This window comes from Notolabrus celidotus, chromosome 6 (assembly GCF_009762535.1).
Source record: "Notolabrus celidotus isolate fNotCel1 chromosome 6, fNotCel1.pri, whole genome shotgun sequence".
Lineage (NCBI taxonomy): Eukaryota > Metazoa > Chordata > Actinopteri > Labriformes > Labridae > Notolabrus > Notolabrus celidotus.
Genome location: NC_048277.1, coordinates 11,394,585 through 11,421,987, shown reverse-complemented (window position 1 = coordinate 11,421,987; position 27,403 = coordinate 11,394,585). Strand labels below are relative to the sequence as shown.

Genomic DNA, 27,403 nt, shown 5'->3' with positions numbered 1-27,403 from the left:
AAGTAAACTCAGAAGCGACACTTGGATATCACTTAAGGTATGCATGTGTCATCTGTTTACCTGCATGTGGCTCTGAAGTGATGAGGTGGAGGAGAAGCCACGTTTACACACACTGCACTTGAATGGTTTGCTGGAGCTGCAGGTGTGAATGAAAAACATGAATCAGATACATATTCCAATTAACATCAAGCATTAAATTCATCTGAGGATCAAAAGCTGTACCTGTGTGTCTTCAGGTGGATCTTCAGGTGATCAGAACGAGAGAATGCAGCTTCACACTCCTGACAGCTGTATTTCTTATCTCCTGTTTCAGATTTATGAGAGATCATTTCTATAAAACAAATTATTTACAACCTGTAAACACTGAAAGAAGAAGAAGTGTGTTGACTCTGAGAGTGAACAGGATGTCATGATTGAAGGGAAAACTCTAGATTCTGCTGGTTTTCATTTTTTCAATATTAAAACAGGAAATACAACCCCCCAAAAAAGAAAGAAAATGATAAAGACGTCAAAAATATTGATTAAAACAGAACATGGTAGTTTGCAAATCCATTCAACCCTGTATTTAATAGAAAATAGAGTTAAAACTATAACTTTTCATTGTCCTAAAAAAAAAAAAAAATTCTCATTTTAAATATCATGCAAGCAACAGGTTTCACAAAAGTTGGAAAAGCGGCATTTTTTTCTATTGTGTTGCATCACCTCTGCTTTTAACTAAAGACTGTAAAAACTGAGAAATTGCAGAGAATAGTTTCTGGAGTTTTGAAGGTAAAATGTCCTATTCTTGCTAGATATAGGATTTCAGCTGCCAAACAGTTCAGGGTCTCCTTTGTCCTCATCTAAAGATGCACCAAATGTTTTCACTGGGTGACAAGTCTGGACTGCAGGAAAGCCAGTTTAGCACCAAGACTCTTCTACTACAGAGCCATGTTGTTGTTGTACATATAGAATCTGATCTGTCATTGTCTTGCTAACATATGTAATGTCTTGCTTGGAAAAGGCATTACATATTGTTCAGCATTAATGATGCTGTCCAAAATGTGTGAAATACCTATGCCATTGGCACTTATGCATTCCTATACCATCACAGCTGCTACCTTTTGAACCGGCACTGATAACAAACTCAGTGGTCCCTCTCCTCTTTGGAATGGAGGACCTGAAGGAGTGTCAGATTTGGATTTGTCAGACCACAGGGAAGTTTTCCACTTCACCTCAGTTTGTCTTAAATGGGCCCAAGCAGAGAGACTGAGCTGGCATTGCTGGATCATGTTTAGATGTGGCTTCCTCTTTGCATGGTATAGTTTTAATCTGCATTTTTGAATGACGCAACAAACTGTGTTCACAGACAATGATATTTGGAAGTGAGTATGAGCCCATGCAGTGATTTCCACTACAGAGTCAAGTCTGTTTTCAATGCAGAGCCACCTGAGGGCCCAAAGATCACAGCCGTCCAGTATTAGTTTTCAGCTTTTTCCCTTTTGTACAGAGATTTCTCCAGATTTCATCTTTTACACATATTGTGCACTGTAAATGATGAACTCCCAAATTCTTTGCAAGTTTACACTGAGGAACATTATTCTGAAATTACTGAACTATTTGCTCACGCAGTCTCTCATGGAGATGCACCTCTTCCCATAGTTACTTCTGAAGACTTAGCCTCTCTGAGATGCCCTTTTTAAACCCAATCTTGTCACTAACTGCAAAAATGCCTGATTAGTTGGGAGATGTTCCTCCAGGTAGTTTGTTTTTTAACCACAAACAACTTTTTCAGTGTTTTATTTCTCCAGTTAAAACTTTTTTGAAATGTGTTGGCAGCATAGAATTCAAAATGAGCATTTTTTTTTTATAATAAAAAATGTCAGTTTCAACAATTGACATTTTGCCTATGCATTATTTTTAAATTAAATAAGAGTTGAAATTATTTGCAAACCATCAAATTCAGTTTTTCTTAACATTTTACCCAGTTTTTATGAATTTCTTGTCATTTTTTATGACTTCATCTTATGTTTCTGGTTCTATTTTCAACTTTCTCCCAGATGCACTGAAATTTGATAACACTTTTGTGCAGTAACAATGAAACAATGTTTTCTCTTGTATTCTAAAAATGTACGATATATGTAACTACCTTGCATCTACAAGCATTATATGATTTTAATGAAAACTTAGCAGGCCTGAGAGACTAATTTAAATATGTACCAGTGTGGAGTTTGACATGTCGATCTCTGCTCCTCTTGTGTTTGAACAGACGGCTGCAGAAGGTGCACTTGAAAGGCAGCTTGTCGCTGTGGATCTGCTCGTGGCGCTTCAGGTAGCTCAGACGGCTGAGGATGATCGATAGGAGATAGTCACTCACAGTATCTCATTTTAAATACTTTAACATAACAAGACACCCCCCATTCAAAAAAAATAACAATAAAAAAGGACATTTCTAAAAAATGTATATTGTTAATGTTGAATAAAATGGACTTAAACATTTATCTTTTGTAAGGTGTGTTGAAATCAAACTATTTTTAATATCACTTGATACATCTATTCAGCAACATGACAGGGAAATAGATGAAGAGGACAGATGGGTAAAAGGCAGAATATAGAGAAGTATGATGATGACTTTATGGTGTATGTGACAGCTGTTCTTAAAATGGGTCTTGAGTTCGTCCCTGGAGAGGTAAGTGAGAAATGTATTCCCCTCATTCTTTTCACTGTTTGCCTTAGTGGTCCATGTTACCATGGCAATATGGAAAATACTGTTTATGCATGTACACATTGATATTCATGAGTGGGATATGAAGATGCAACAAAACAGCCAAATATGACACCGGTGTTGATGTCTCTAACAAACCGTGTGTCATGTCAGTTTTATACCTGAAGGACTTATCACAGAACTGGCAGGGGTACGGCAGACCAGCACCTCCTTCCTCCTCCCCACCAGTGGCCATGCCGAGGTCACAGCAGCCGTCTGGCATCTGCGAGGGCGATGCCACATCTTTACTGGAGGGTGAGGAAGGCACCCAGGACAGCCCCGCTGCGTCATCATCACCATCTGACAGAGGGGGGGACACAGAAACAGACATTTTTAAAAATGCATTGATCCATCTGTGGCGAGAAACACAAATACACATTTTGCACACAGCTGCAGGATTTAAAAAAAAGAGAGACAGGCAAGCACAGACAGAGAGAAATTGGAGGTAAGACAAGGAGCATTAGAATGATTATGAAGAAGTTACATCTTTCTTGGAAGGTAGGAGGCGGGAGAGGCACCCTGTGGGAGTTCAAATGAGAAAAAGAGGATATAAACAAAAAAATAAACACATTTATCCTGGTTACACACACACACATACACAGACGGAAAATGAGGATGGCAGAGATAAAGAGAGAGAGTGTAAAAGAAGAGAGAGAGAGACACTCCAGCAGCAGCAACATCTAAATAGAAAGCTCCAAGAACTATGTATCCCCGACGGAGCCCAGAAATAAGGACAGAGTGTATTTTCTCTCCCTTCATCCTCCCTCTGCAGCCATCCCTCGTTCCATCCCTTGCCTCACCTCCCCTCCCCTCCCCTCCCATCCCTCCATCCGTCCCCAAGGACCATAGATCCGCCTCATCATATTTTCATTAGGGCCTTGGCAGATTGAAACGTCGGAAAAGCGATTAGGAGATGTGGAGAGCAGAGCGGAAAGATGGCGATATTCACTCCCTTTATCTGTCATACATAGGAGATTATGCATTGCTCCTTTCCTTTTTTTTCCTCCTGTCTCCCTCTTTTTTCCTCTTCCCCTCCTGTGCAGTCTGGCGCAGAGGCGACAAAAAGGCCAAGACTCCTTTAATAGACACTTCAGAATGGGTTCAAGGCGACAAAAGAGGGGGCTTGATATTGTTCTGCTCTTCTTTGTGCGCTACGTGACGCACAGTACGGCTGTTTAGCATTTGCCTGAAAAATTTAAAGGAGGGAGAGCAGATGACGAGAGAGAGAGGAGGAGAAGAGGCTGTTTTCTTTGCTTTTATCTGATATCTACATCAACTAGGCCAGCAACAAATCAAAGACCGAACATAAGGAAACCAGAGTGATGTGACTGCGAGAGAGGAAGAAGTCTGACATGATTTGTGCCAATGTTCAACATATGAGCAGAGACACATGTGTTGGAGACAAGTTCCTCCTGATAATTTTAGAAACCTCTCCAAAGCACACTCCATTTTACCTCAACAAACTCCTACCACAATCCTGTGTGTCTGCGCGGCGCGCATGTGTGTGTGTGTGTGTGTGTGTGTGTGTGTGTGTGTGTGTGTGTGTGTGTGTGTGTGTGTGTGTGTGTGTGTGTGTGTGTGTGTATGTGTGTGTGTGTGTGTGTGTGTGTGTGTGTGTGTGTGTGTGTGAGGTCTGCTGTGTATTGAGGCTTGCAGAGAGGGGGTGGAACAGATTCTTGTGATGAATCGATCGCAGAGAAAATGTAGGCACGCCGATGAGCAAATAGAACTCTGCAGGGGGTAGCGGGTTAAAAAAAATTGTAAAAGCATTACTTGTAAATTTGACTGGAAGCAAGAATGAAAATAAAAAAGGCTTAAGAAAATATGTGAAATAGAGATATCAACATGAAGCCTAACAGCAAGGCAAGAGGGAGAGGGAAAGTAAATGACTGAGTGAGTGAGAGAGACACATGGGGCAGGGGGAGACAGAGAAATTGAGAGTAGAAGGAGGGAAGGAAGTGGGATGAAGAAGTGAATTGAAGTATTGATATGGGGTGAATCGAGAAAAACAAACAATATGTCATACTGCAGCTCACGGTGATTAAAAAACAGCACAGAACTGAAAAATAATAGGCAATAACATGAGGATAAAGAAGAGAAAATGAGAAAGTTACAGGAATCAGGGAGGAGAAGCTTGATTTGGACAAATTCTAAAAAGTGTTGGTTACTTTTTGCCACCCATATAACTTAAGTTGATTTCAGATTAAAAGCTTCATTTCATTTCTTTCTGAATTATTTCTTTTTGAAATGTCTTAGACTTCCTCAGCTAAGTGGCTCAGAGAGAGCATTTTGCAGTTAGTGCTTGAAATGTTTTCATGGTGTGCTCCTATTTGAACATCAGTGAAATTTTACTTTGAAATTGAGTTACACTTTAACATTACACAGAAACAGGAAATCAAGCTTGAAAGGTGCCTCATCATGTTTTATAAATGAGATATAAAACTGGACAGAGAAAGGGAGAAGAGCACCAATATTTGATTCCACAAGCATTCATTATAACGTAATATGGACATGAACACCAGATCTATACTTAAGTACTAGATCTGTGCAATGCTCCAAGATGCTCATTGATTATTAACACATAGGGAAATGATCAATTGGGATCCATTCGTGTTAAATATGTGTTTTGATAAGTCAATTAAAGGAGGTGTTGTGTGCCAAAATTGTCCTGTTTTGTTGGTTTCACAAAAGAAGAGACACTTTTTTCCTTGACATTTGGTAGAATTAACAATTATTCAATCTTTAAATCTTTAACAGTGTCAGAAGTTCACCTGGACTAAGGAGAAAATGAACTGGACTGTTGATAAGTGCTCAAAAGTCTTCTTTTAAGATAGAAATAAATGTTGGAATGTATTTGGAAATCAAGATACTAGAGTCTGGAGGACGAGCAGAGAGACACAGAATCAAAGTAGTTAAAAGTCCAGTGTGAGGTTTCCTTAGTCTGTGATGATTTGGGGTGCCATGTCATCTGCTGGTGTTGGTCAACTGTGTGTTTTATCAAGTCTAAAGTCAACGCAGCTGTCTACCAGGAGGTTTTAGAGCACTTAATGCTTCATCTGCTGAGAGGTTTTTTAGAGATGCCGATTTCTTCCCTAGTAGGACTTAGCACCTGCCCACAGCTCCAAAAATGACTACTAAATGGTTTGATGATATTACTGTGCTTAATTGGCCCGCCTGAATCTGAACCCCAAAGACAATCTGTGGGATAATTGTCAAGAGGAAGAGGAGGAACTCCCAACCTAAAAACACTGACAAGCAGAAGGCTGCTATCAAAGTACTCTGGGCCTTGATGACACTTCAGCAGTGCCACAGGGTGCAGCAGTGCCTCCAAGCCACACTGCATTAACGCACTATTGTGTGTATACATGAATGTAGTAACAGAAGTTGGACATTTCTGTATTTTAAGTCATTTTTTAGTTGATCTTTGAAAATATTCTGGTAATTTTAGATACTTTATTTCTGATTTTCTTGAACTGTAAGCCAAAATCATCAAAACTAAAACAAAAACTGGAAATATTTCACTTTACATATCATGAATATAGAGCTTATGAAAGTTTACCTCTTTGAGTTGAATTGTGAAAAAATGAATGTATTTTTCATGATACTCTGTACTTTTGAGAAGCACCTGTCCAAGAGAGAAATGAAAAATGGAAAGAGTCCCTTCTGTTTCATCAAACCTAAGCCGAGAAAAACGCCAAAGAAAATGTTACATTCTACAAATGATTGTCAGATTCTTGAGAAACTAAATTACACTTAATTGCAGCCAGCATTTATTTTATAAAGGGACTGCTGCTCAAATGTTCTGCACAAATGTTGAGCAATCAGTGTAAATGAGACATCTTACATTGACTGCTGATCCACAGTTATTATTACCACAGTTTGAATGTACACAAAACTACAAGAAAAATCAAACATGCAATAACTGTTTACTGTGAAGTCACACAGAATATTGTGCAGATCATGTTTGTATGCTAAAATCATCCTGTCATTTTAAATACTGTTTGAAAACAGCTTGGATTGTCTTTGTTTTGTTCTATCAAGCCATCCACCTTCGACACAATTCAGCATGGCTCATGGAATAAGATATCTCGATGTGTACAAGGGGAGTACCATCCCAAACACATCTCAAATAAATCCTATCCTCACTCTCTGATTGTGTCTCTTTCTCTTGGATGTATCCGACAGGATTCACTTGACAGTTTTCGGAGTCAGAGTTTCGCACAATCCCAATGCCCACCGAAAGCCCAAGCACTGAACACTCACAGACGTAAATGGCCACAGGAATGCAGTGAGAGTGTGCGACACAGTGAGGGATTGCGTAGGTTTAAATAAGGACTACGAAATGGGACACGCTGTAATGACATTAAACAAAATGTGCTATTAAATTATAACCAAAAATGCTGATCTCCAGTAAGAATGAACAAGTCTTACAGTACAGTGCTTCTATATTTAGGCTTAAGTCAGAAATTTTAATGTTATTAATGTATGTGAATATGTTTCTGAAAAGATGACAACAGAAGTGATCGAACTTCATGCCATAACTCAGAAATGTATTTATTTCAAGCTTGCTATTTTGCAAACTTTGGTATAACTGCTTACATTTACATTTGTTCACATTTAGTGGGATGCCAGACCATCACTTCCTTCACATCACCAAGTTTGCAGTGAACTCTGGGTAAGTCCACCAGTTAACATAGAAATCATGGACTGTACAAATAATGGAAGTAGTATCTGTGACGTCACACATCTGTTTCTGAGGCGCCATATTGGAAATGTTGAACTCAACCTAAATTCTGTCAATCTAGTGTGAGGTGAAGAGGTGGGGTTTGAGTCTCCTAGTCAACACTTAGTGTTTCCGCCTGTCATCCAGTCAGCTGTGCCTCTCATAATGGAAAACTCGTAATCTTAATATCCGAAATTGCTGTTCTGAAAATTTCTGGTAGAAATGCAGACTCTCTGAAGATGCATAAATTGACGTTATAAAGTCTGCATCAGAAAGCTTGCACTTGACGATAACCTAAGCGCTCACACACTTGCCAGGAATGCCCCTCAAAGTCTGTAAGTTTGTGAGTGCAGAGTTTGAGATTTTGGCACATGAAGCTACAAAGACACACTGAACCATAAACAGTGAGTTGTGATCTCACAACAGGAACAATAAATGAATCTCTAAGACATGCTTTGAAAAGAAAAGAAGGAAATAGAGTAAATGAAACCTCCAAAACTCTATTTAAGTTTTTCCTCACAGAGCTGGGATGGACACATGTGGACCATTAAAGTCACACCAGAGTGAGTCAGTTACATGGTCAAGTTTGTGAGGTGGGATAGTTGGAGGGAGAGACACAGAGAGAATGGGAGAGAATGAACAAGAGGGAGATTCAGTCGAAGCAAGAGGGAGAAATCACTTTTTGAGGGGGGATGGAGGGGTATTGAGAAAGAAGGGGAGGAGAGATTAGCGTCATTAAAGAGCCCTAATCCTCTGACTAGCGTGGCTGGCGCTAAAATGGAGGATCACACGGCTTTTTAACGGCGCCTTTGTCAGTCGGCCGCGAGGGGACCTGGCAAGACAAGGCCGAATGGCAAACTGGGAGAGAGTGGAGGATGGGGAGGGGGGAGCGGAGAAAATTTCAATGAAAAGTTAAATTAGAGAAGGATCCTCGAGAGAAGATGAGGAGGAGGATGGATGGTTGAGGGAGGGGGATTGACGAGAAAAAAAGAGGGAGAAAAAGTCGAAGAAAAAAAGAGAAACAGGCAGGAGCAGGCGGACGCCGACACACGCTGTTCCTACCCTCGTCTCCTCCTCCTCCTCCTTTCTGTTCTTCTCTGGCGAATGAAAACGAACGAGAGGAGCGGAGTGGAGGACCACAGGGCCCCAGCAGCTCCGCTCCCGCTTTATCTCTCACTCTGCAGTCCTCTCCTTTCCCATCCATTCCCTCTATCCTTCATCCCTCCCTCTGTCCCCAGCAGTCCCTCTACTCTTCTGTCTTCATCTCTCTTCCACTACCTCCTTCCCTCGCTCCCTCCCTCCGTCAGCTTTCATGTTGTTACTCATTATAGCGCTGACATCTCTCCCTCCATCCCTCCATCTCCCCGACAGTCTCTCCCCTACTGGTGTTGGCCTTCACCCCTGTGTCTCGGCCTGGACGGGACCGAGGGAGGGAGGAGGGGGGAGACGTTCCAGATGGACAGACTCTGAACTCCAGAGGAGAGGAAAAAGATGGCGCTATGAAAGGGGAGACAAGAAAAAAGAAGAAGAGAGGAGAAGAGGAGGGCAGAAGACAACCCGGGGGTCTGTAAGAAGAATTGGGAAAGAGGAGAAAAGAAATAAACGGACCGCCTGAGTCTACCTGAAATGACGGACGAGCACAAACACAGGCATGCAAACAACACACTCTCACTCCCTGCGTGTCTCTCTAATAGGCCAGTCAGTGTGGCAACGTGTGGAGGACACAGCCTTGGTGAAGCACTCTAATGAAGAGACACACACGCTGATCAATCTCTCTTTATGTTTCTGCCTCCCCTGTCTTCTTCCCCCCTATCCAAACTCTGTTACTTTGTCATGACTGTCGCACAGAGGGAAGATGCATCAAAGCAGAAAAGTTTAGAGGATGGAACTTGTACTAAAAGAAACTTTAGACATTGAAATGTAATGCCTATCAACTCCATCAACCGTGTGGAAAACACCAGCAGCAGGTGTATTTGAAGTACCTCATAGTTTGTCCAGGTTTCTGCCCATGAGGTTGTAAACTGACAAACTGATGAAATGAATGTGTTGGAAGGCTGACATAAAAACCAGATCTCAAGAATATTAGTTCAATTAGCTCGGCGCGGATAACAGCATTTGCTAAATACCCGAAATGGAAATATAATCCATGTATGTCGGGCTTTCTCTGATTTCTGTTGCTTTGATGTTTGAATCAAAGGATCTCGGCTGGTAGCAGCAAAAAGGTTTCTGCTCCCAGCGCTGCTTCAACAAGACACAAGACAGGATACTACCTACAAGACACATGGAAAAGATCAGACATGAATAATAGACAAAGTGGGACTATCCTCAAAAAAACATGATTGGTTTCCAATTTTTTACATCACATTAATTATCAGATTTTTTACCCATAGTCTGTATGAAAAAAAGACGTAGTATCCGTGACGTCACCCATCTGTTTCTGAAGCGCTGTTTTGAAGCCGATCATCGGGAGGAGCCATATTGGAAATGCTGAACTCAACCTAACTTCAGTCAAGCTACTGTGAGGTAAAGAGGCAGGTTTTGAGCCTCCTAGCCAATAGCTACAGGGTGCCGGCCTGCCAGTCAAGTCAGCTGTGCCTCTCATAACTCAAAACTCGTAATCTTAATAGCTTCAAAATTGCTGCGTTATTAAAAAAATCACCTCCCGTACAGTGTGTGCCGATCGAGAAATGAGCTATCCAGACTACACTCATGTTTTGTACCAGGCTGTAAACATGATTATTTCTGCTGTGAAGGTCAGCTTTTTTTAATTTGTGTTCATGTGATTTCTGGTACCTCCCAAGCCAGCCTCAAGTGAACACTTGAGGAACTGCAGTTTTTAACACTTCCGCATTGGCTTCAATTCTCGCTCAAGGTTGCAGCTTGGTTTTATCACACCGTTCAAAGCAAGACATGCTACATGCTAACAGGTGTGTCAACAGTCCAAGTGTAAACTTTTGAAAAGCTAACAATGAAACCTGCTTCCTACCTCACCCCAAATTGAACAACTACGTTCACCTTGGGTTTATCTGTCTCCCTGCTCACGTTTTAATCCTCATATCAGCCTGTCTCTCTCTCTCCCTCTTTATCTCTCTCTCTCTTCCGCCCCTTCCTTCAACCTCCCTCCCCTATCCGACCATCCAACTCTCCTTTCCACCTTTCTGTTTGGCCATCGGCCCAGATCTGCACCTTTCCCAGTGAGACCCCTGCTGACCTCTTATCCCTCCATCCCTCTCTCCCTTCATCCCTCCTTCCACGGCTCCCCAGGCCCCCTCCGATGGCCCCAGGCTGCCCGAGGCCTGCACACACACACACACACACACACACACACACACACACACACACACACACACACACACACACACACACACACACACACACACACACACACACAGCCCCAGACTCACCATAGGGGGCAGAAAAACAACTTCCACCCTTGGCTCACTCTGGGCAGCCCAACACACTCACACTATCATTTTTACTTGCTTACAGACTGAAACATGCACACACGCACTCACACTCACACACACACACACACACACTCACACACACACACACACACACACACACACACACACACACACACACACACACACACACACACACAAAATCACAATTAGAGTTCCCTGTGCAGTATGTAGTTAAGTCTGGTTGTAAAAAGACATAACACACAGTGATGTCTTAAATTCTCTGGACCCCATCTTTGTTTTTGTGAGGAACGTCCTGCAGGTTAAAGAAACAGGATCTGCATCATGTTGGATTCATGCTGCGAGTCACTAAGGCAGGAAATGGAAAGAATCAAAAGTTACATTTCTCTCATAAATTGTATGATTTGTGTTTGTTAAACTTGAGGGGTGGGGGCTACCACACAAATCAAACCACCCTGTCTGATAGGAGGCGTTCAAAGACGACTTATTGTTATGTGTGAGGTATGAAGCAATAGCAGTGACCAAATCCAAGTAATGATCCCCTCCTGGGCTTCACAACCCCAGTATCATGTGTGATATATCACCATGTGATACACAGACAGTGTTTGGAATAGTTTGACGAACAAATATCAGACAGATTCCACCTTGCTCTGATTACCTGAAGAGTTGGCATGGTAACAGATAAGCTAACCTCAGCTTAGTGGTTGCCATGCATCAAGAGAATTGAACAGTGGAAAGGTCTATTGGACCAGTCACATTGTTTGGACTACCTGTTGTGTAGACTTTCTGCAGCAGCTGTAAAAAATGTAGAAGCAAGAATTCACTCTGTAACGGAGAACACATGGACACATTTGCACTGTCGCCTCCACAGAAACGCCTTCAAACTAAGTTTCTGGTCTTAAAGTGATGTTTATATCTCAACCTGGTCCACACACTCACACTCTTTAGTCTGTAAAGTACATCCACAGTATGGGTGTATGTTAACTAGGTGCAGCAGTTCACACATATGCACACGGCTGCAACCCTGGCCTGTGCTTGGAGGACCCACAGTCCTCTGCTGCTGTCCTTGTAGCTCACACGGGACACAGTCTGTTGGGACAAACACACACACAAAATGATACACATACGTGCCACAGCGAGGACACATAAAAAAGGACGATACCACAGTCTGTCCAGGGCTTGAGCCCTTGAGGACACAATGGTTGGACACACACAAACACACACGCTCACACACAAACACACACTAAGCAGGCTGTGGGGACCCTCACCTTCTGCCCTGGGAATGGGTCCGGCTGCTTCGGACGCTTTTGGGCGCCAACTGCTCCATATGGGCAGTGTGTGTGAGTGTGTGTGTGTGAGTGTGTTTGAGGGCAGAAGGTTAGGGGCAGGGGGCTAAGGATGGGGGTGGGTGGACAGTGAGCTGGCAGATGACAAATTTGTCCCCAACACATAGCATGCAGCAGTATACTGTACACAAACATCATACAGTGCTGGACACACACATACATCATACACACACACACACACACACACACACACACACACACACACACACACACACACACACACACACACACACACAGCACTGTAAAACAAGGTCAGTGGAGGTGACAGAATAATAAAGTTAAGTCGGACTTAAAGAGGAGTAGTTGATCCAATCAGAAGCTTCTACTAATCAGGCATGAGGAATTCAATGGTCATATGGTTTGACTGAGAAGGGTCAGAGTTAAAGGGGATTTTAAATTCATTTTAAAATAATGATGGAATAAGAGACGAGCATTACAAATGTTGTAGAGATTAATCATTCTTATTACGACATTTTCAGAATTGGTGTTCAATTATAGGGTCGTGGTTTTTTTTCAATTCAAACACGCTTTTTTTTGTTGTTACATTATGCACTCTGGTACCTCATCTGCAATACAAGCAAATCTCCTTGGTAGTATAATATTCAAGTCTGTAGCTTGAGTACTGTTGTTACCTTTTCAGATTAATTATGAACGTGATGCTCTGAGAGGCCCACAGCTCAGGCAGTGCAGTGCCTGCAGACTTCACCTCTTATCCACGTTTGTCTGTGTCTCATAATATGTACAAAGTAAGCCATCAGATCAAGACCAGTTTAGCCCACGAGCTTAGCAATTCAACCAACAATACTGATGAAAACCAGCTTACTTCATGTATGTAATCTCATGTTTATAAATGACGTTTGCATATTTAACTTAAATTTATCACAAAGGCAAACTTCTTCAGATTAGGGTTAAAACGTTTCTTTTTGATAAAGCTTATAGTTAGAGCTGGCTCAGGCTTTGACTATCTCTTAGTTATGCTGCTATAGGCCTAGACTGCCATGGGAACTGGCACACTGACACACCGGGATCCTATCTCAACCCCTTCCCCCCAACGCCCTATCACTTACTTTAACTCTCCCTGTACCATTAAAGTTACTAACCATAGACGTTTCTGGAGTCCCTGAGCTCCATTGTCTTTCCACTCAAACCTGAACCCCTTCAACTTCTCCTCTTCTGAACCTCCTGGAGGACCATCAAACCATTACATAAAACTGTTACAGGAGTAGCCCTGATTACAGAGTGTTAGATCTGGATTCAGGTGCTGTCAAACTCTCACCAAGAAGCCTGAGCTCTTTAGTATTCCTCATGTTTACCAATAGGGGCGCAGCATAGGAGAGAGGAGTTAGGACAATTCTAAGGGCTCATGGTGACAGAAGTGCTGAGAAATGTTTTGACATTAGTTTATCTTTTAAATAAAATATTACTATCCTATCACCACGAGAGAATGCTTTCTTCACAATGTACCAAGAAATTGCTCGGTACTGCTAACCCCCCAGTTACATGAAATGGTTCGGCACAGCCTCAAAACCTGGAGCAAGCTCTTCTACCTGGCAGTGAGTGATGACTGCCGGCGAGGAGCATCATGTCTCAACTTCCAAAGGGGAAATCATCATTCCAGAAAGAGAAAGAAAAGAAAGACAGGGGAAGAGACAGGAAGTGTGGCTCTAGTCCATGAGTGATAAAAAATTAACCTGAAAGCCGAGTCCACGTGAAGTAAACTTATGATTTCATAAATTGTAGAGTCTCTCTGACAGAAGGACTGACACTCAGACTGATGTCATCTACATTTATTACACAAGAGCTTATGTCTAAACAATGAGCAAGATATTTCTTCTCCACTCTCCTGTAACTTCACGCTGTGCAAAAAACTAATTTTTGGGTTCTCAAAATAAAAATGTGTTTATATCAAAACAGGTATATAGAGCAACAGAAATACAGCAACCTAAGCATAATACATCGAAAAAAGGGAAAATAAAGCACAGAGAAGAACAATTATGTGAGGCAACATCTTCTTTGAAGCTTTCAAATGGCTTAGTACGGGCACAGATTTAGCCTAATGGTTAAGTCGCGCACATATAGCGGGCAGCCCGGGTATGGTTCCAGCCTGAGGCCCCCCTTCCTGCATGTCATTCCCCCACTCTCTCCTGGTTTCCTACTCTATCCACTGCCCTCTCCTCTCTAAATGTCGGTGTAAAATCCCCAAAATATAGTAGATTTAGTAGGTTGTACTGGTGACATAAAAATGTCTCAGTTTCTCTGCAAATTTAAGAAACCGTACCTGCAAAGAAGAAATATTGATTTTATTTATACCTTGTTCATTAATCTGTAAATTTATTCTTCAGTAACATCATTTTAAAGATTTTTTTAGATTATTTTTTATTTCATTTCTTCATTTTAAATGGTTAAATGTTAGTGCAAGTTGCAATTATTATTAGTTTATCTTTTTATTTTATTATTTAATTTTTTCTTTTATTTAAGTTGTGCCTTAGACAACTGGCTTATCAAAAGATGAGGCATTTTTGCCTCTATTGATATGCATAGAGGTTCAGGAAATGTGGGGAGTAGAGAGCAGGGAAAGAGCAGAAGCCCAAAGTTACATGTAATTAAGTTATACATCATGTTTCATTTCTTAGGTTGGTGTACTTTGCAGTGAGTTGTACAACATTCCTGTAAAACGGCACTAAAAATTAAAGACAAACACATAGACATCACATCATACACAGTGAGTCACCCTCACCAACAGACACAACATACACCATGTGCCAGAGAGAGGGGGGCATCTATGTCCTCGGACCACCGTTCTCCCTCCTTAAATTATTTCCCAACAAGCTTTTTTTTTTAACTCACTGTGCCCTGATTTCCCCTGAATCTGTTTGCTTCACTTCTTCCCTTCCTCCGATCAAAACCCAGATCAAGGCACTGAGCATGAGGGTGAGCAGTTCTAATCCCCAACGTAGGAAATTCTTCATCTCTCCCTCCTCCACCACCCTGCTCTCTGTCCACCTCGTCTGCTGTTTGTTCGCTCGGAAATGAGAACCAGCTGTCAGGCAGAGTGTTAGGTAAACAACAACACCATGCCAACACACACACATGCAGCACACCACATATGAGGGCGTGCAGAACACACACACACACACACACACACACACACACACACACACACACACACACACACACACACACACACACACACACACACACACATGGAGTAGTGTGGTCCCATTGTGTGTGTGCCGCCGGCTATTTCATCTATTTATAAGAATGAGGTTTGGTGGACTGACAGACCACTCGCTAACCTAGAAACACATTCACCTGGATCAAACACACCCCACACGCACACGCACACGCACACGCACACACACACACACACACACACACACACACACACACACACTTGATTCATTCTCATACCTTTGCGCAGACACACTGGCTCGTAAAGGCTTACGTTAATACACATAAGGAGGCCCTTGGACATTTACAGGAAATACCCATGGAGCTGTAATAATGCAGCGTAAGTTATGAATAATAACAGCTGAGTTATATTTTTAAACATTATTACGGCTACCTTGGGAATAATGCTGGATAATTAGCATTTAGGTTGAACCTCATTTGGGTTCATGTGTGCAGGCATTTTAAACCGATAGCATAAAGAAACAAACAGATGCGACTGATCTGAGGGTGCTCTAACAATATCACATACACTCACACACACACACACACACACACAAGCACACACACAAGTCCTTGCATGTTCACCTGTGCGTACGTGGGACCTATAAATAAGTGATGTAGGCAGCTGGAGCTCGCTGTTCAAAACACAAACACACCGTTACACATATCTTCACAGGTAAACAAACAAATCCGTTTTTGTATATGTTGTATAAATACACCCAAAACACTCAGTTATTTTACTAACTCGCAAAGCCTCTCCATCAAAAGGAAATAACGGAAGCAGTGCAGGAATATGAGTTGCCAGGGGATAGATTTGAGAAGAGACAGAGAGAAAATGAGGGGAAAGGGAAACTGAGAGGCAATGAGGCTCCTGAAGTCCCAGGGGAGAGCGGTAGAAGGGGGTCCTGTGCCCAAGGGAAGCCCAAGAGCAAGCTGCGATAGGCGGGTACCTCCTGCCCACCGCTCCCCTTCCCTCCCTTCCCTTCTGGAGGACAGGATCCTGGACAGCCCCCTTCTCAGAGCTGCTAAACCCCCCATGAGAGGAGTACATGCACATGCACACACACATATACATGCACACATACGCACACAAACGCACACACTGAAGAGGAGTCCCAAGGGAGGAGGCAGAGCAGAGCAGAACACCTGGACCTGCCATTAGTGACACACTCAGGGATTAGAGGCACAGACGGCAGGAGAGATGGAGGGAGAGAATGCACACTGGGATAGGCACACACACTTTATTCATCCAGAAAGTAATATGCATAAACATACACAAACACATGCAAGCTCTGACAAATGGCACTGAAGCTGGAAATGAGGGGGCAAGAACATGGTTCTGCCTGAATGTTTAACTGAATTTAGTCTCACCACTTTAACCATGTGAACTTGAATACTTGGGTCCTTCTATAATTTTCTTACAAACTACAGACAATACATACATATGCTGCAGCAAGCATTGTGTGTGCTTGATAATATAACTGTACAGAGTATTCAAACACACCCCTGTTAGTTTTTGGATCAGTCTTCAGGCACCAGTTTGGATGTGATCTGCATTTTTCAGACTGTGATTAAATGTTATTTTCTTGAATGAATCTAAAAAATGTTACATAAGTAATCAGAAGAAATATCCACTTCATTCCCTTTCACATGTGCACAATGAGTGTGACAATTTACAGATTTGATCAGTGGGCTGACCGTGTGAACGCAAGCGGTCAGTTTTTCTAATCTCTGCTTATCCAAGCTTTTTTCTGCCAGCTCCCTGGTAATATTTCTGCAAGAGGTCAGGGTGAGCTGACATGTCATACCTGAAGCCAGAACTTTATGAGCTCTCTGTGGTGCCGAATAGATCTTAAAGCCTGCCCCCTCCATTGAAACATATGGAACATGGGTCAAGCTAGCAAATTCAAATAGGTGTCAAATACGTTTTTCTCCAATATGCTTTATGTCTCGGCAGTTTGTTCAAGTTTGTGCCAATTTATGTGCAAAAGATGATTGACAAATACGGGCTCCAACAGATTTTCAGAGCAGAGGAGGTACAGTGAGAGAAAAGGGAATGAACACTAACACAAGAGTCAGAGACCTTTCTGTAAGTGCAAATTAGAGCTGGGCGAAAGAGATTATATATATTTTTCATATCAGTCGATATCGATAATTATCGCTATAAATGAGAAAAATTCTATCACGATAATTATCATTATGAATTGTCACCCAGCCCTACTGCAAATATCTGTTTCAAAATGACACAAGATCCAGTTCTGCCGTAGATTCTTCTGACCTGAGGTATTTTTGAGGTTGTTTTGTGGGACACTCTTCAAGCTCAGCTGCATTTTACTTTATGTAGTATAACTATAAACTATATTTGTGTCACTTGCATAACACCTGGACAAAGTGTGTATCCTGTATGATAATTACTCATGTGTTAAACCTATCGCTCCCCTGAGAAAGATGACATTACCAGCTGAGGGTCAAGGACAGTGAGAGAGAGACACTAAGAGAGGAAAACTGTAGGAAAAGACAGGAAGGAGAGGAGACACAATGAGGGAAAGAAATAAAGAGGATAAAATTATTAACAAAAGGTGGGAAATTAAGTTTAGTGTTGAGAGAGGGACACACACAAAGTATCTGAAGTGTTCTTTGAAAATAAAGATTAAAAAAACATCACACACATGTTGGAGATGGCAGGATTGCATTGACAAGTAGCGAGGAAGCTTACCTCATTGCATTACGGTTTCAACCTGTCAGCTTCAACACACATGAATATGTGTCCATGGTAATTAACCGCACAGCGTGTAGGTGAATGTGTCTTATAAGAGGCCGTACATCTTAAATGTTGCCTTCTTTTAGACATTCCACGAGCCACTCATTCTTTCTTTACGCTGACAAGGAGGTGCCAGCTTTTACATATCAAGAGAAAGACACATACATATGCCGACGCAAGGTCAGTGAGGGAGGGAATAATCCTCAAGTATCAAGTTTAGTGAGACGCTGGAGAAGAGAGGTTTCAAAACAAACCGTCCAGAAAAGAGGCTCCTGTGTGAATTAGAGACCACACACTGGCTGCAACAAAGAGCAGCGCTCAGACACACACAGGGAGGGACGCACAGACAGAGAAAAAAAAGAAGGTGGATTTGGAAGTGTGTGAAAGAGTATGTGTGCATGAATGTGTGTGCACATGTGTGTGCGTGAGTTGGTGACATGAAACAGATCAAAGGGGGGAGAGGGCGGCAGGGCAGAGAAGGAGAAAGACAGAGAGAGAGGCCAGGGGGTCCCGTAATTACAACCTACATCCGCCAAGCTGAGCCATGTGTGACTCTGTGTGTGAGTGTGTGTGAGTGTGTGTGTGTGTGTGTGTGTGTGTGTGTGTGTGTGTGTGTGTGTGTGTGTGTGTGTGTGTGCGTGCGTAGGTAGACTGAGCATGGCTGAAGAATAAAGAATTGTTTTGAAGAGATTTTGTTGCCTTCTACACAAATGCACAAAACACACACACACACACACTTCACAACTTATTTTTACTGCTGTGACCGCCCAACAGGAAAAAAACAAAACAGAAAAAATGACACACACACACACACTGCTTACAGCTACAAAGAATCACTGATAACATGCAACAAAAATTAAGTTTCATATTTCTCATGATGCAAAGGTCAGGCAAGGCTGATAAATAAATACACACATGATATAGTTATGAGTTGAAAGTGTGTTAGTGCATAGACAAGAGACACACACACACACACACACACACACACACACACACACAGTGGGGTTGGGAGTGTCTGTGACAGAGGGGTGCAGATCAATGGAGACCACTGACTGGCCGGTCTGCAGCAGAAAAGCGGATTTCTATGGGGCCCAAACTATCGTACAGCACTGCACTAACTTCAAACACACACACGCGCACACACACACACACACACACACACACACACACGCACGCACGCACGCACGCACGTACACACACGCACACACACACATATGCACACACACACACACACACACAGACAGCAACACACACACACAGACACACACACACACAGCAACACACACATAGCTGTAGACATGCAGCTGAACATACTAACGCCAAAAACAGTCAAAACACACAAAAGTCAACCTCTGTCTTTGTGTGCGACACACACACACACACACACACACACACACACACACACACACACACACACACACACACACACACACACACACTCACACACTCACACACACACACACACACACAGGACTGTCAGGGGACACAAACAGGCTAATGGAAATGACTGACAGCCTCATTGTGCTTCATGTCTTTTAGAAGGGACCCCCTAGCATTAGCATGGCTAATCTCTTTCTCTTCCTCTTTGTTTACCTTTCTACCCTGTGCCTGTATCCCTCCATCCTCCCTCTTCCTCCCTGATCTTTACACCTATTTAGCGCTTTTTCTCTGAGTCAGCCTGTTTCCTGTTTTTCCTGTAGGCTACTGACTGGAATGTGTAGTCAACTAAACAGGGAAATGCAGTCACCAGAATTATTATCCAGTTTAACAAACTATTGATGTTTTATTTATTGTGTTCAAGATATAGCTCAGCTGCCCACCACTAACCAGAGCTGTAGCATGGTTACGGTAACAGCCACCATGCTCTAATGCTCTACCACCCTGATGTAAACATGGAGACATGTTTGGCAGCATCTTGATCTTAATAGAGATAAAGCTGTATGTAGGCTATGTGTGGTTAAATGAGCATATAACTGACTGGATCAATGTGTAACCAGCACAGGCATGTGAACACTAACCTGCAAGGAGGTCTGAAGGCTTGGAAGTTTGTCACTTCAGAACATCCCTACTACTGAAAGTCAGATTACATTCAACTTTTGAGTATATATGTGGAAGATCTTTAAATATGTGAGCTTAATAAACACAATTTTAACAAGTCGGGGGTTGTTGCACTACACAGCCTTTGCCATCGCTGCCCCAACTCTCTGGAACTCTCTCCCTCCACACATCCGCAACTCTGACTCTTCTCTCATGTAAAAACCACCTCAAGACCTACCTGTTCAAAAAGCATACAACACATGACCTCTTCCCCCGCCCCACCTCTGTCCCTGTTTTGTTTTATTTATGTTTTATTTTTTATTTTTACCTTAGGTAAAGCAACTTCGAGTACTTAGAAAAGCTCTATATCAATTCTATGAATTATTATTATTACATTATTTAAGGCATGTGACAATATTGCTGTTTAAAGCCCTGTCCTCCTCTCCATCGTTCTTTGTCATTCACTTCTCACCATTCAGAAACACCTGTATGGCTCTTCTTTCACCTGCAGCACATCCATCTCCCTGAGCAAGCTCTCTTCTCTCCCTCCTTCCCTCCATCTCTTTCCCAACCCCCTCCCCTCTGCGGAGGAGCAAGCTAAAAGCACAAGCATGCCCCAAAATTAATTTAAACGGAGGAATTAAATTAAAAGCAAAGCCTCGGGAGTTTTATTATGTACTAATGTTTGAACCGTTAACTCAGATTGTATTACTAAAAAATGAATAATTAAGGACTGATGGGGCTATTATTACATCAGCAAAGAGGAAGGGAAGAACACAATACTGGGATGGATTTGATGGAGACTGGTTCAGTCACTGTGAGATGTGAAGGTGTGTAGGCAGGAAACACCTTCATGATGTGTCGGTTCACATTCACAACAATTAGTAAGGCTTCTTTTCAGCAACTCTTTTCATACTGCCAGTTTTAGGGTGCGATATTTACGCCCCAGTAGCGTCACGTCTTCAATATGTGCATCTAAGAGGCGTGATGTTGGGTACATGAAACAGGGGTGTAGGCATGGAGGAGCTGCACTGTGTGTGCATCTCAAAGTCTGTGTGTGTGTGTGGAGCTCTCACTGTGTATTTAACTCTTGTGCTTCCATAACTCTGAAATGCAAAGTGAAATCACAGAGTGGAACACCAGTGTTATGCTGTTGTGGGATCAATATGAAAGTACAAGCTGAGCTGCATTACAGTGCCGCTGTGGACTCACAATATTATAAGGACTATTGATTATGGGTCAGCCGAGTCTGTTTAACACCCACCCACTCATCAATATATCTCTGATTCTATTTTCCAAACACTGTGTGAATTTCCGTTTCCATCAACATTCACACACGGGCGATTTAAGTCTTCCGTCCCGCAGCACTTACAAGCTTTCCTCAACTTTTCTTCAGCCTGCCTCTCTTCTATGAGCTTCTCTGTCCGTGTGTTAAGTGAGTGTGTAATTGTGTGTGTTGCACTGCAGAATTATTAGTCTTCTTGTCGTGTCTCTAATGTGGAGCCCCCCTTATCAGCCAGCGAGCAGTCAGCCCTCCCCGGCCCCCCTCTGCAGCTGTCACTGCACCCCCCACCACACACACTATCCTCTGAGGACAAACTCCCTAACACACACACCGAATACCCACATACACTCCAAAAGCAGGCACATACAAATCTCTATATACAATACTGAGTAGTTCTTGACTGATTCACACACATACAGACACACAGACACACACACACACACTTTTATCTGCTCATTCGCAGGCCGCATGGTTTGGCAGCCAACAAGGGGGAGAAATATCCACTCACCCTACCACCCCAAACCCCCAAATGCCCTCTACCACCACCCATTCCCCCATCAGTGGAAGCCCTAGCTCCAACTCTATCCCAGGAACAGAGAGGGAAGCACAGGATGGAGGCAGGCTGTGCAGCCCCTTCCTGAGGGAGTTCATTACCCAGGCAGGGCGCTCCCTCCGGCCACCAGCCAGCAGCACTGGTGAGGTAAAGAAACAAGGCCTCAGTCAGCAGTGGAGCCCCCCACTCATTATTTAAAACTCCTCACTGCACACACACACACACACACACACACACACACACACACACACACACACACACACACACACACACACACACACACACAGCGTATCCCCACGCTCCCATTTAGCCTTTCTGGTTTTGGTAAAAAAAAGGTGAAACCAGATGAATGGAGGGTGAGGTATGAGGATGAGGAAAAGGGACAAAAAATAGAGAGTTAAAAAAGTGTAAAAGAGAGAGACAACATCAGATAAACAGACGACTCTGTGTAGATAGAGTAGTGAGTAAGGCAGCCTACGAAAGTAAAGAACTCCCTTCCCCTCTACCCCTCTCCATCTTTCTTCATTGTTGTTGTTTGTGTTGTTTTGTTGTTTATTTGAGTGCCCTGTCTTTCTGCGCTCCCCAGCAGGCTTTGCTCCTTACTTATTTAGCAGTGTGTTTTCTATCATATTTGAAAAATGAAGAGCAGATTGGTTAATATTTCAAGACATCCCACTTGTAACAGGAAAGAGAGAGAGAGAGAGAGAGAGAGAGAGAGAGAGAGAGAGAGAGAGAGAGAGAGAGAGAGAGAGAGAGAGAGAGAGAGAGACAGAGAGAGAGAGAGAGAGAGAGAGAGAGAGAGAGAGAAAGAGAGACTGGAGGAGAGGAAAGGAGGGAATACGAGGGAGGAATTCTCTTGGTCCTTAACCCCGATTCTGGGATTCATGCTGGGAGCAGAGGCACGCATGAACACACATGCATACACACACATAATGCCACATGCATTCCCCTAACGCTTAGAGAACACACTGAAGAGACGCCGCCATACAAAGTGTTCACTGACAAACACTGTACTCATTCAGACCAGCAGAAAATACACATCACTAATAATATACAGACTGACAGCCTGAACTCTCGAGCCCTCCAGACCTCCAGACCTCTAGACCGGACACTGAGCCCACAGCTTTCTGCTTATTTCTGGTGCAAAACTGGTTTAACGATGAGTGTCGATATGCAATTATAACAACGAGCAAATATTGCAAGCTTAATGGTTAGACTATCTCATTTTATTATTACAACAGCAGTGTCCTAAATGCTCATGAGAGTAATCAAACTAAAGCTGGATACCAAAAAAGGAGAGTTTAGTTTGATCACAGTGAAGCCAGAGCAGGCAGAAGAGTCATATTCAGACTAGCAGATAAACATACTTATAGATTTATAAAGGTGTGACTTTGCCAATCCCATTCACAGTGTTAAATACTGTAGTTGAGCTGCTATGACGGTAGCTAATGGGACGGCTCACTACCATATACTGTGGTTAATTAGCAGGGATCCTTGTAAGATCAATCATGAAACACCAATCCAATGAAACGATTCCCTTCTCTGTGGTGATAATAAAAGAGAAGTCATAACAATGGTCATATAAAACGTCATATCAGTGTTCACCAAGGATGATATTTCATTTTAAAATCTCCTCTCTAAACACAAGGCACTTGATGTCCTCCCTGACAGCAGAGCCGCATGTCTCATTGAAACACACACGCTGAACTCGTCAAAGATCTATGCCTGCACTCGTGATCAATGAACAATAAAAACACTTACACACACATACTTGTGCACACACAAACACACACTTGACAATTGCTCTCCCCTGTGACTTCCCAAACTGCAGTGAATTCCAATCAGGCAGTAAGCAGGACAGCTATTTCTAGGGACAAAGGACAGGGAGAGGAGTGAAGAGAGGAGGAAAGAAGGTTGGATGGATGAGAGGAGGGAGGATGGAAGGGAGGCAGGGGGACAAAGGGTTCTGGGAGCACCCAGGGGAGAAGGCCTAGAGCAGCTGACGTCAGTGTGTGTGTGTTTGTGTGTATGTATGTGTGTGTGTGTTCAGCACCGTGGTGGGGGTAAATGGGAGTGTGAGAGAAGCTGGCAGAGTTGGTCCTTCTGCCCCCCTAGGGAGCTCTTGAGGCGGGGAGAGAACGCAGTGCAGGGCTCCCAGCCCCCACATAACCAGAGGCCCAGACAGACAGACAGGCTGGCAAAAACAGCCGCTCGCTCACCGGACAAAACACTCAGTCAGCTGGTTAAGAAACAGTCAGTCTCATATTTGAGTGTAAAGTGAGTAAGGCTCGAGCGTATCAGAACACTGAGTAGTAGTGCCTTCGTCTACTTCACTGATTCAGACATCTACTTCAAAGCTGTCTTTTTCTGCTGAACCGATCAGCGCCCTCATATTGCTGTTCAAACATGTGATTTTATAAAGCCTTACAGGGTTGCAGGAAAAGAAAAACGCAAGCAGAACAATAACTGTCCTGTCCTCCTGGCAGACAATGTTTCATATCTGTTACTAACTCCACTGCCAGCTCCAAGAGAGGACAACTTCATCCAACCATCCTGCCTCCATACCTTCTACATGGACAACAAGGCGTAACAGAGATGTAACCGTCCAGTGCCGAGCGGTCTGTGTAAAAGGGGCTCTTGACTCCCTCTCCCTCTATCCTCTTCCCCTCTCTGCTTCTCCCTTCCCTCCACCCTCCTTTCTCTCTCTCCCTCTCTCTCTCCCTGGAGTTGTGCTTTTCTCTGACATTTGGCTGGACAAAGACGAGTCACACCTGAGCGCCGGGTTAAAACTATTATAGGCCCTCTCCCTGTGGTACACTGCCCTTTGCCATCACTGTCTGTGACTGAAAATGTGTGTGCGTGTTTGTGCGTGCATGTGTGTGCACCGGAATATATTCTTGTGTTCAACATATAGTTTTTAGGTGTGAGAGTAAACTAAATGCTGAAGAAGTAAAGGATGAGGATGCTTACATTTGAATGATTTGGAGGGGCTGTGTAGCAGAAAGGCCTGCAGGGTGTGTATGTGTGTGCATATCTTAGTGTGTGTGTGTGAATCTCCCATGTGTCTCTCACACTTTCCCGATGCGATAATGCAATGTAAAATCACACACTGGGACAACACCATAACAGTGTTGAAGATCAGTGTAACAGCACAATGGTATGATGTCGGTGGAGCTTTGCTGTGGCGCTCATACAGAATATCGGGCAACAGTCGGTGAAAGCCCTCGTGCAACTTTGTCACTGCATTTCTCAAATGTAGCAAAGAAGTGAGGTGGTGACTGAGTTTAATTCAAGGGGATTTCAGGTCACGATGCAGGTCTGACAGATTCTATCACAACACAAACAATCACCATAAACAAAACATCAGAATAACCTGCGATCATAACAGATCTTCTTTGAGGGGAACATTCGACTAAACATTCACAGTCGTAGAAGTCATAACTAAGTCAAAAAAATCCACTTTGATAAACTGAACCATTTCAATACTTGACTTCAGAAAAATAGCTTAAGCAAAGTGCATAACAAATCTTCGGCATCAAACAGGGTGTGAGAGACAGAGGTGGGGAAAAAGAAAGAGAGGAAAAACAGAGGAAGGGAGACAAACAGGGGCTGCTTTGGGGCCAGACGCCACAGGGTGTGTGTGTGTATGGTTGTGTATATGTGTGTGTCTTGGGAGGGCACAGTGGGGGAGTTTGGGGGCATGGAGGAAGGGATCAGAGCTTTGGGGCCTGCTCTGCAGGGAACAGAGAGGATGGGGAGAGGACGGAGGGAGGGTGTGGGGGAAGGGAGACGGAGGGTGAAAGGAAGGGATGTGGTCAGTTCTAGAGTTCTAGAGAGAACTCAGTGGGGAGGGACAGCGAGGAGCAGGAAGGAAGAATAGAGAGAGAGAGAGAGAGAGAGAGAGAGAGAGAGAGAGAGAGAGAGAGAGAGAGAGAGAGAAAGGGGGTGGGAGACGAGAAGAGAGGAGAAGAGAGGAGTAGAGAGAAGATGAGAGAATGACTGGGAGGTATAAGGTCACAGTGGGTGAGGAAAGGATGAGAATGAGAGAGGAGAAGGAAGGAGATGAAGAATGGCAAAAAGAGAGGTAGAACTGCAGAAGGGGGGGTTGCATGTTACACTTGGGAAGAGAGAGAGAAGAAGCAAGGAGAGAGAGAAACAGGGAGGGGAGAAAGGGAAAAAAGTCCCAGGTGTCAGCAGGAGGGAGACGGAAAAAAAAGAAAAGAAATGAGGGGGTAGAGGTTCTGGGGGTCCTGTTGTTGGCTGGGGTGCAGGAATCCAGGGGAATGGCCTGTTCCTCATTATCTAGACACCCCCCCATCCACACACATACATGGAAGAGGCCCCCACATGGCCCCATGACAACTCTATCCTGACCCGTCTATACACTCACTGATGGAGACATTAAGACAGTTAAGACACACACACACACACACACACACACACACACACACACACACACACACACACACACACACACACACACACACACACACACACACACACACACACACACACACACACACACACACACACACACACACAGAGAGATTTAAACATATGGACATAGACACAAACTGTAAAGGCATCCTCTCACACAAACAGATGTAGGAAGAGAACAAACTACAACATTGACAAAGTAGCTTTTTAAAAATCGGATTTATGGGTTAGATGTAGGTTGCAGTAAAATAAAATTCCCATACTGTGCCATGTGAACACCTTACCCTGGTTTCTGACAGCTGCTGACTACCTGCGCAGGCACAGCCTCAGCCAAGTGACAAATGAAAACAAACATGGCGGCAGCATTGAGAGCGTTTTACTTCTGGAGTGATGAATGTTTTGTTGGCTGGAGCAGCAACACCAGCACCTTGCTGAACAGTCCATGCAGAATCGGAGAACTCTATGATAATGATCTTGTCCCACCAGTCAAGGCTACTTATCTTCACGCATTGCTCCCATGTCATATGTAGTGGCAGTGACGGGATGATACCAGTAAGAGTTGAGGACATGTTAAATATTCTCTCCCGTAGCTAGAAATGCTGCAATGTAATGTTGGCATTTAATAGTGCTAAGACTGCAAAAAGCCTGAGTGGTCTAATGTTTTTCAGATTTCAAAATTGATGCAGTTTGTGTAGTAAAAAGGCTCCTGCGCAAATGAGAGGCCATGATCAGAAACCAGGATGTAAGTTTCTATCATGTTCATGATGTTTTGAATAACCAAGTTTCTCTGTGTGCATGTAAACACCTTATCCTAAATATGATCAGAATCAAGACAAGGCTCATAACCAGGATACTCAAGTCCATGTCAGCACACTAAATGTGTAAAAAGGAAGTTCTTTAAGTTTCCAACAAAGGAAAAAAAATG

At 43.2% G+C, this 27,403-nt stretch overlaps 1 protein-coding gene across 2 annotated transcripts in view; it reads right to left on the bottom strand.

Annotated features, from left to right (window-relative positions):
- znf423 (zinc finger protein 423) overlaps window positions 1–27,403 on the bottom strand; it is a 173,697-nt gene that overhangs the window by 83,436 nt on the left and 62,858 nt on the right. Inside the window, exons 4-7 of one of the 2 annotated variants that reach the window (XM_034685753.1) lie at window positions 2,863–3,040; window positions 2,197–2,321; window positions 223–304; window positions 61–136 (exon numbers count right to left, since the gene is read on the bottom strand). In XM_034685753.1, the coding sequence (XP_034541644.1) occupies window positions 61–136; window positions 223–304; window positions 2,197–2,321; window positions 2,863–3,040 (461 nt within the window). Of the gene's footprint in view, window positions 1–60; window positions 137–222; window positions 332–2,196; window positions 2,322–2,862; window positions 3,041–27,403 lie in introns of both variants that reach the window. The other variant, XM_034685752.1, reaches the window with a different exon arrangement.